This window comes from Octodon degus, unplaced genomic scaffold (genome assembly GCF_000260255.1).
Source record: "Octodon degus isolate 3935 unplaced genomic scaffold, OctDeg1.0 scaffold00019, whole genome shotgun sequence".
In the NCBI taxonomy this organism is placed as follows: domain Eukaryota; kingdom Metazoa; phylum Chordata; class Mammalia; order Rodentia; family Octodontidae; genus Octodon; species Octodon degus.
In genome coordinates, this window is record NW_004524595.1 from 8240674 (window position 1) to 8251220 (window position 10547).

Below are 10547 nucleotides of genomic sequence, written 5' to 3' on the forward strand. Positions count from 1 at the left end.
TTACCAGCCCCAAGTCCAAACTTCTTAATTGAATAAGTAATTCTTGCTCATCCTTGAAGTCTCAACACAGTAGCTCCTGTAGGAATTCCAACCACAACCCCCACAATGCATCCACTGTGGTTTTGATGGTACTTTTCTAAGAACAATCTCATTACCTTGAATTTAACTCTTAAAACAGGAATGAAGACAAATAGTGTGTACACAGGTAAAGTTTCACCCAGCCTATAAAGTGTAAGGGTGGTAACAGCTTTAAAGCTGCATTGCAGTAAAGTTTATTGAGATCTAAATAAAGAATATACACTTTGAATATTATCATAGCACCATATAAAAAAGTTAGGAGTCAAAAGAGTCACATCAGCAGTGCTATTTTAAGCCTTCAGTGGAGGTGTATCCATCCCCATTGCCTGGTCATGGCTCAGCTAGAAGAATCTTATCAGATTGTCAGTCTGATGTCATTAAGCTGTCTAATCCCAGTTAATTCCTTTTGATTATCACACAGTGATCTGCTTAAAATACACACAAAGTAGTTTGTTCTGTAAGAAGGAAAGATGCTGTCATTTCTCTTATAAATAAGATTCATGTACCAGGTTTTTTTTTCTTTTGTTAATGTCACTGAATAAGTATAAAAATGTATTCATATTTCTGGGTCATTAAATCTGAGGACTAGCTCCTTGGGTATACTGACTTCACTGGGATAGTGGTACCTTGTACCTACTGACAGCTAGACAGCCAGTTTTTCTAGTGATAATTTCTGTCCGCATATGTACCATTTTTTACTGGCTTTCTTAAAAATGCCCTATACAAATACTTTCTGTGACTTCTGAAATATTAATACTCAAAATATTTGGATAAATGAATAAAATATAGAACAGTAATGTTTTCTTGCAATATTAGAACCCTTGGTTTTAATTACCAAATATATTACCATAACTTTGCTGGGCCTTCACTCTCTGACTGGCCCCAGCTTCATGATACATGGAACAAGTTTTGAATTTTGAGTTTATTTACAATTAAATAATAAATTCAATATTCAAAGTAATGGGATCTACTCTCTCAGATTTTTGCAAAATAGTGGCCATTTGTATCAGGCAATGTACCTGATTGTGTTTTAACATTTTTTTCTTTTTTTCTTTTGGTGGTACTAAGGATTAAACCAGAGCCTTTGCATAAACATACACTCCCAGCCCTCCCCCTTTTAAATTTTTAGAAGGTATTTTACTAAATTGGCTGAGATGGTATCAGATTTCTGATACCATTTCTCCCATCCAAGTACTAACCAGGCCCGACCCTGCTTAGCTTCCGAGATCAGACGAGATCGGGCGCGTTCAGGGTGGTATGGCCGTAGACTCTGATACCATTTCTAACCTTCTGCCTCACCCTCCTAGAATGCTGGGATTACAGGTGTATGCTACCATGCCTGGCTTGTTTAATACTTTTTAAAATACTCTGCAGGATATTTTTATACCTAAGGAATGTGAGACCTGAAAAGGTTAAATAACTTTTCCATGGTCACAGCTAGGAATCTGTAGAGCAAATTTGAGCCCACAGCTGCATTTCCAAAAATTCTTTTACTAATGCAGAGTGCATACCTAACATGTTTAGTTAGGGGGGGTGTGTGTGTATGTATGTTATATATATATACTTTTTTTGTGGTGCTGGAGATTAAACCCAAGGTCTAGAGTATGTTAGATTGGGCTGTATGTCCTCACTGGTTCTTAGGCCATTTAAAAAACCTTGGAACTCTATTAAACACCTATGTTACAATTATTTTAGATATTTTTCTTGTTCAGGGTTTTTTTTTTGTTTGTTTGTTTTTGTTTTTTATATTTTAGGGAATGGTCTACAGGGTGTTCAGGGTCTCACTGCTCCATCGGACTTGTGGTGATCCGCCTGTTTACAGCCTCCTAAGAGCTGGGATTACAGGCACACAGTCTCAGTTGCCATCTCAATAACTGTTTCAACATGCCCCAGGGGCAAGGCCGGCATAGCAGGCCCCAGGAATCAGGGATCAATCCCTGACCCCAGCACCTGCTTGCAGGCACTTTTAATCCACTGAGCTATTTGGCCAGCCCTGTTCAGGAAGATATTGAAATTATCCATGTTATATACTATATTTGATTTCTCTGAAATAAGTTCTTACCTAGTTGTACCAACCCTTTTCCCTTATTTCTCCAACAGTGTTGGTTTATATTAAGGGTTCCTTTATTCAGTATTTGTTGTTAAACATGTGAATCTCTTTTTCTGTATGATTATGTATTTAACCATGCGTTTATATGGTTTCTTTCATGTGATGGGGTTTTGAACCATTATTCAACAGATTCCCCCTCTGGTCCTTAAATGCAAATTCTGCCTGTTCAGCAGCAAGGAGCTCTGCATTGTTTTGTGTGGAGGTGTGAACTGAAGGGGACAGACATTCCCGCTGCTTTAGTGAGTGAACTAAGCTGTGGTCTGCCCTTGTTGTATTATTAATGGCACCATGTTTTTATGTTGCAGATGGCTGACAGCTAGCAAGGAAAATTCAGGACCATGATGGCTCAGTTTCCCACAGCTATGAATGGTAAGCAGCTTGTGTTTATTGTGGAAGATGGAAGATAGAGTTATTTTTGGTAGAAGTTTAAAATATTTTTATAAATGATTTTCCTTAACCATATAAATGCAGATTTAAAGTATTCCTCTTGAAATATTGTCAAGCTTAGAATACTGCATATGTCTGACCTCAAACCCCCTGCCTCTGTGTAAACGTGTCCTGGTGTGTTATTTAGAATGTGTGCTTGCCTGAAACCAAATTTATTATCTTGGTAGTTACTGACATACTGTCTGCACTATTTAGAATTGAGAAAATGTATGATGCTTAAACTGTTAGATTAAGAAATCTAGATGATGATTTCTTAATTTTGTGGTAAGTCTTATTAGCTGATTATAAGTAAATGCAAGGTAAATGTAGGTAAAAAACTACTTTTTTAATACTTAAATTAAAAACGGTAGTATTCCACCACCTTCACAAAGCAGTAGTTTAGATGTTACCATATAGTGTTTGATCAGTTGCATTGTCCTCTTTTAACTTGTTTCCACTCATCAAGCCAAGTCAGAACATTGTTAATAAAGTACATGTTGTATATTCAGAGATTTAAGCCTAGAAATATAGGAAGTTTTGAAAACATGATTTGCATGAAAAATAAAATAAGTTCTGTTTTATGTTAGACTCAAAGTCATGTTTTTGTTTTTTGCCTCATCAGAACTATTTTTAAGGATTAATGTGAGAAAAGTCTCCCATCAGCCACTGTTATTTTGAATTTTGTCTTCCACAGTTAAATTGTAACAAGTTGCCTACAAATATATTCTTAAAAATTATTTTGAAAAGCATTAATGTGAACATTGCTTCCATCTTGGACATGGTATGGAATTGTATGGATTGATACAACATTTTTAAAATGAATTATGTATGTATGTTTAAAATCAGATTACTAATTTCAGTAGTAATGTGTTCTTACCCAAGTTTGAAGAGTTCTTCATCTCATAAAAGAGGTTACACTTGCCACAAGCTTAATCATAAACTTAAAATGTTAGGTTTATACACAGAATGAACATAAAAGAAGGCAACACGGGACCAATTTTCTTTTACTTCATAAACATTTATCCACCTTATAACACCTTGCATTATATATAAAAGAATAATATTGGAAACAATGTTCATTAATAATGCTTGTTGAGTGGATAGTTGTCCATAATGTCAAAAAGTTAATTTGAAAGTACTACACAGTAACAAAGACAGTAATTTTTAACTAATTAAGAATTTAAAGGCCGGTGAGATAGCTTGGCAGACTTAAGTGCCTGTTTAGGCAAGTGCAGGGACAGAGGTTCGATCCCTGACACCACATGCTGCACCGCCCCATCCTCAACTGTGCTGAGCCAGCCTCCCCAAGTCTGGGATTGGTGGTGCATGCCTGTAATTCCAGGTCTGGGGAAACTGAGAACAGAAGGTTCACTATAAATCTGAGCTGCATAGTGAGACCCTGTACCAAATACATTAAAAAACAAAACAAAACAAAATACCTTTCAAGGTATTTACCCCAAAGAGTTAAAGTCATCATATTACAGGCATACATGCATACCTTGTTTATAGCGCCACAATTAATAGTAGTCAACTCTTGGAAGCACCCTATATGTCCATCAGTAACTGACTGGATAAAGTGGTATTTATATACAATGGAGTGCTCCTTTATCATAAGTAAGGGTAAGCTTGTAGGTAAGTAGATGTACTTTGAGGCCATAACATTTACATCATCTCAGAAAGTTCTACCAAACAGATATTCTTTGGAGGTTTTTTTTGTTTGTTTGTTTGTTTTGTTTTGTTTTTTTGCTACTTCAGGCAATTCTTTTTTTTTTTTTTAGTTTCTTTTTTCTTTTTTGTGGTATCGGGGATTGAACTCAGGACCTTGCACATGCCAGACAAGCGCTTATTCTACTGAACTATCTTCCCAGCTAATTCTTTGTTTAGTACCTTCTGATGCTTCACTTTCCATACTCTTAATTAAAACAGGTCAGTGCATCATATTTTTACCACTGTGACTTTACCACTGATGCCTTCTGGACCACAGAATCATCCTTCTAAAGCATTCTTTAAGCATGACAGTTTTGCTTTTTGCTTTTCAAAACTTTAGTGAAATTACATATTTGGAGAGCATGATAGATAAACCACTGGTTAATACATGAGGCTACTTCAGATACTGATGCTAACCACTGATAATGAATATAATGTAGCTCGCTTCTTTCTCATAATTGTTAGGTGTTGGAGATGACTAAGTGAAGAGTGCATTCTGAAACTCATCACAAAACCTGGGTGAAGAGAGAGAAAAGAACAGAAATAGCTAAATGGCTTTTTGAGAAAATCATGCCACTTTATTTTTAGAGTTCTATTACCTTTTTAGAATTGTAGAGCTTAGTAATCTTTTCAACTGTGTAATTAAAAAATTGCTGTGTTAACCATTTGGCCTATAGAATCCAATGTGTTGGTTTTGTTATTCACATCCCTTCTATTATATAGTTCTGTTTAGACTAGTATTTCAGTTGCGTTTTGTTTTGTTTCAAAATTTTCAGTGTTGGAAATTGCAACTGGGGCCTTTACCACCAGTCACATTCCCAGTCCTTTTTATTTTTTCTGCTTTGCAAAGTTTAAGTTGATGAATTGTCTGGGCTGGTTTCAAGTTTGATCCTCAGTTTCCCAAAGCATGTTTCACACTTGGTTTCTAGTTGTGTTATAGAGACTTAAATTAATACTAGGTCAACACCCATCATTTGACTATTATCTTAACATATATGAATGTAGACTATCTCTGGTATTTGGTTTCTTTTTATAGCATTTAAATATAATATATTTGAGTTATGTGCATTCAGAATTAGCATATTCCTGAGCTACTTCTAGTATGTACATTTGTATGTATCTCTGTGTGTGTATATATATATGTAGAAACAGTGATGACATATTTACTGCATCAGATCTAGCATATAGTGAACATTCTATAAATGTGAACTCTTCCTCCTTCATCGATCATAAGAGCATGTTTGACAGTGCTTGCTAGTGAGAACAGAGTAACAAATCTTTATAAAAATAACACATTTTCAATTTAGAGATGACTTAGGAGAAGGGTGATAGAATTTTACTACATTTCTAATCTGATAATCAACCAGGGTGAAGAATTACTAGCTTTTTTAGGGGAATATATATTTCTTCAAGCTAAGGTTATTTTGTCTATCTACAGGGCCTACAAATACAGGCTAAGATTGGGAATTTTTTTTTTCAAAGGGCAGAATAACAAGTTGTTTCTTCAAAAGATTTTGTTAGTGATATATTCCAAATAAGCCAGAATTGGATCCACTACTTTAAAATTGGCTTTGAATTACATATATTTTCTAGTTTTATTTCTGTGTCCATTTCTTAGAAATTCTTGGGGGGGTGCTGCCGGTTAGCTCAGTTGTGTAAGCGCCTGCTCATGCAAACACAATCAGATGCAGGATACCACGGTTCGATCCCCCACTCCACTTGCCTTACCAGACCTGCCCTTCAGGCAGCCTGAACCACCCAAAAATAAAATAAAATAATTTCTTGGTGCCTTAATATCTTACGTTTTAATATTGTCATCTGTTTGGAAGTGTCCAAATTTGAAGGTTATTTGAATAGTCTTTAAAAAATTATCTATCATAATGCTTTAGAACATAGTCATTTCTGTAAGTGATATTAATGATAGTAATTATTTGTGATTATGTGTTGGCTGGTGGTCTCTTAGATATTAGAAAGTCTCTGAGCTCCATTCAGGGGTTTATTTTATTGATCTCTGTGTGCCTAAAATGTTCATTGAATAAATAAATAGGAAGGGTTCAAGATTGCTGATTGGTGTTAGAAATTAAAGAAGCAGGGTGAGTTAGCCACCATAGACAAGTAGCTAAGGAAAGGTGAAGAGATGGTAGTATGTGACACAAACTATCATAATGTGATAAGGATCCATAGAGTAGACTCTCCCTTTAGATGAGGACAGCAATAGTCAGTCACTGCCTGGGACTATACATCCATGTTACAGCAGCTCAACCCTTCCTGTCACATGCCTCCAACTTAAAGTAGCCTTAAGGTCTCTGATGAAAAAGCCGTATGTTCAGTATTTTCTAGCAAGAATATCTTTACCAAACAAAAGCTGAAAATGATTTGAATGCTCTCTCCTTCCTCCTCCCCACCTCTTTCTCTTTCCTCACTCTCTTTTTTTTTTGGGGGGGGGGCGTTGTTTGTTTTTGTGCTGTGGCTTGAACTCAGGGCTGCTAAGCACAGGCTCTGCCATTTAGCTTCATCCCCAGCACTGACTGCTTTCTAGTTATATTATTCCCTAGGATTAAGTCAAGTAAGAAACCTGACTTTACTGAGCATCCTTCATGTGGTAGCCAATAGTCAGTAGACACTATATTTTGTTTTTGTTTTTTGTTTTGGGATTTTTTTTTTTGTTTATTTGTGGGGGTGATATGGTCTCCCTATTGCCTACTAGGCTGGCCTTAACTCTTGGGTTCAAACCTTCCTCCCATCTTGCCTATTGAGTAGCTAGCTATACAGGTGCATGTCATACTATCCCTGCCTTGTTACTCTTTTTAAGTTGGGGTCACTGGAGATGCTATTCACATTCTTAAGTACACAGTTTGGTGAATTTTGACAAGTGCATACAGTTATGTAAATCTGGAAGTAGAATGTGTCCATCACTAAAAAGTTCCCCCTAGCTGGGCATGGTGGTACATACCTGTAATCCCAGCATTTAGGAAGCTGAGGCAAGAGAATTACTGTGAGTTTCAGGCCAGCCTAGACTACATATTGAGGTCAAGCCCAGCCTGAACTACATAGCAAGACCTTGCCTCAAAAATAAATAAAATAGGACCAGGGAGATAGCTCAGTAGAATAATCATTTGCCTGGAAAGCTCAAGGTCCTGAGTTTAGTCCCTGGCACTGCAAATAAAATAAAATAATAATGAAAAAATAAAAAGTTTCCTTGTACCCTTTCATCTCCCATGTTTAGCTGCTAGCAGCCATTAACCAGATTTTTCTGTCCCTATACTTTCTTTTGCTTCTTCCACAATATCATAAAAGTGGAGTGACTGGCTCCTGTCATTTGACAAAATGCTTGAGTGGTTCATCTATGATGTTGCTTGCATATGTTTTTTCTTTTCACTGCTGAGCAGTATTCTCAATGTATAAATGTGTACAACTTGTTTACCTTTTCATTTGCCAAACACATTTGGGTTATTTCCCGGGTTAAACAGTTATGAGTAAATATGCCGAACCCCCCATATAATTGGTTTTAGGGAAATAGGTCTTCATTTTTCATGGGTTGTTACCCATGATTAATACTCGAGTCTGTTGAGGGTTGTATAGTAAATGTATATTTAATTAATAAGAAATTACCAAAGTACTTTCCAAAGTGGCTGTCTCATTTTGTTTTCCTGCCAGCAGTATGTTTCATTTCAATTGCCTAACATCACTTGGTATTGCCATCCCTTCTTCCTTTTTTCTTTTCAAAACAGGGTCTTATTATGTAGGTCTGGCTGATTCAAATTCATAATCTTCCTGCCCCAGCCTCCTGAAGTGTTGGGATTGTAAGTGTGTTCCCTATGCCTTCTTCTATATTTTCTTCAAAAAGTTTCATAGTTTAGCTCTTATATGTAGTTGGGTTTTTTTAGAACTGGGGATTGAACTCGGGCACTTGCCATTTTATATGTAGTTTTGTGGTACCTTTTGTTTTGACCCACTATGTGGGCCTATTTCTTTTGAATTATTGTCCAAGCAGATGGTTTAACACTTACTTAAGCCTGAGTAGATTTCAGTCTTGCCTTCAACACTTACTGCCTTATTTCATCTCTCTGTACTTCTGTTTCCTCCTCTGAAAAACAGTGATAGTAATAGTTACCTGATAGGATTTTTGTAAGACTAATTGAAGCAGCAGTGCAATTGCTTAGAAAAATACAAGACACATTCATTAAATGTTAACTCTTGTTCTTTTGCCAATCTGATAGAAGATGGTGTTTAGTGTTAATGGAATTTCTACAACAACCCTATGGAGTTGTATGTTCCTTGTTTATAAAATTGGCAATCAAATTACAGGAAATATAAGTATTTTACCCATTACAGGTTGGGAGGTAGTGTTGCATAGAAAATTCAGCACAGAGTCAGGCTATCCAGGCTCCAGTCTCAGCTCCACCACTTATGTGTGACCTTGCGTTAGTTACTGTATCACTGGGTGTGATACAGTAACTAACTTAAAGTTTATAACTAAACTTTATAAACTGGGTGTTTACTCGAGAATTAAATATAAGATATATAAGTATATAAGACAATTCTTATATAGAGATTGGCTTACAATAGCCACCTACAGATTCGGACATGAAAGAGTGCAGAAGGTGTCTGCGTATTGGCGATCAGAAGGATCCAGCTGAAGGTTTGGAGCTCACTGCAGTTCCCCATGCAAGTCTGTATTGGGAGGCTGATGGGTCTACACTGGAAGGCTGAAGGAGCTGTGCTGGAAGCTAAAGAGTCTGCCCTGGAAACCAGGAGAAGACATCTAAGTTGAAGGGGAAGACTGGAGCTCCTCTGAAGAAACAGAAGCAGATATAACTGTCTTCACTTCTCCTTTATACAGACCAAGCAGGGTATGAGCTACCCTAGGGTGTGGTGTTGCTAAGCCAATTTAGTCAAGCTTCTCCTATTCAAATTGACATAATCAACCATCACATGGGGGATAATAATAGCACCTTAATTGATAGGGTAGTAGTTGGGGGGTAGTAGTTAAGAGTTACTACATATATAAATTCAGGGCTCAGCAAGTGAGCTACTTCTATCTTTATCCTTTTGGTTATCATTTTTATGATCAACAATCATCATTTTTCTAAAGACATACATAGTAAATCACTACTTGCCTTCCCAGGCACAGGCATCCTGATGGGTTTATTTATTTTCTAATAAATTGACGCACCAAGTAGATACTTACTACACATGTGGTACAGTTTTTCTTTATAAAGTGTGTAGGTTTTGCTATTTTAGGTCCTTAGTTCTTCAGTACTGTTCTAGTTTGTGTCTAGATGTCCCCCCAAAGCCTCCTGCAGTCATGGGCAGCTTCTGGAGTTTGTGATTGATTATTATGCTTTGGATACCGCACCTGCACTGGGGCAGGTAATTTGCAGGAGGGGAGAGAGGCTAGCTAGCTGCCCAAGTTACTGCCACTCCCTTTGTTCTCTGCTCTTTGATACTGCCATGAAAGGTCACTCTCTACCATGAGCACACTGCCTTGGAGCCAGCTGAGTATGGACTGAAACCTCCGGTAACTGTGAACTAAATAAACCTTCATTTTGGGTGTCAGGTATTTGTCCAAGCAGTGAGAGAAGAGTAACTGAGACAAGTACATTTCTTTCTTTCTTTTTAACTCTAATCTTAAATCTCTTCTTTAAGAGAGGATGTTTGTATATTTTTTAAGTGACACCTGCACTAGAAGGATGTAGTCTGAAGGGGACTAGGCGTTTTGCTCAGTGGGAGAGATCTTGGGTAGCATGCTCAAGTGCTGGGGTTAGATTCCCAGCACCACACACAAAACAGACCCCAGAATTCATTCTAACCTGTTTCTTACCACTTTGTTACTGATGTCCACGTTACTGCCGCTAGTAGTCTCTTCAAAGCTCAGCATCCTGCACACCCCTGACTTCTTATGTTGTACCTTTTTTTGTGTGAGGAAAGTGCCCCTGTGCCACCTCTTTGTATGGTGAAACTCTGCCTCAGTGTTACCCTTTTCTCTTAGCTCACTCCTGAAGCTTCTAACTTAGAATCAGCACAGCTTTTGTTGTACGCACATCTACTTAAGGTGTTTCACAGGTTAACACTGTAAATGGTGATGATTGTTTTCTAGGTATGAATTCCTTGAGGATGAAAGTAATGTTTTACCCATCTTTTTAGTTCTAGCATTTAATTTATTCCTTTTTTAAAAAATTTATTTATTTATTTATTTGTGTGTGTGTGTGTGTGTGTGTGTGTG

At 37.1% G+C, this 10547-nt stretch overlaps 1 protein-coding gene across 1 annotated transcript in view; it reads left to right on the top strand.

Annotated features, from left to right (window-relative positions):
* Positions 1-10547, top strand: part of Itsn2 (intersectin 2) — a 167042-nt gene that overhangs the window by 45487 nt on the left and 111008 nt on the right. Inside the window, exon 3 of the mRNA XM_012513845.2 lies at positions 2494-2557. Coding sequence (XP_012369299.2) covers positions 2527-2557 — 31 coding nt within the window. The 5' untranslated portion in view covers positions 2494-2526. The remainder of the gene's footprint in view (positions 1-2493; positions 2558-10547) is intronic.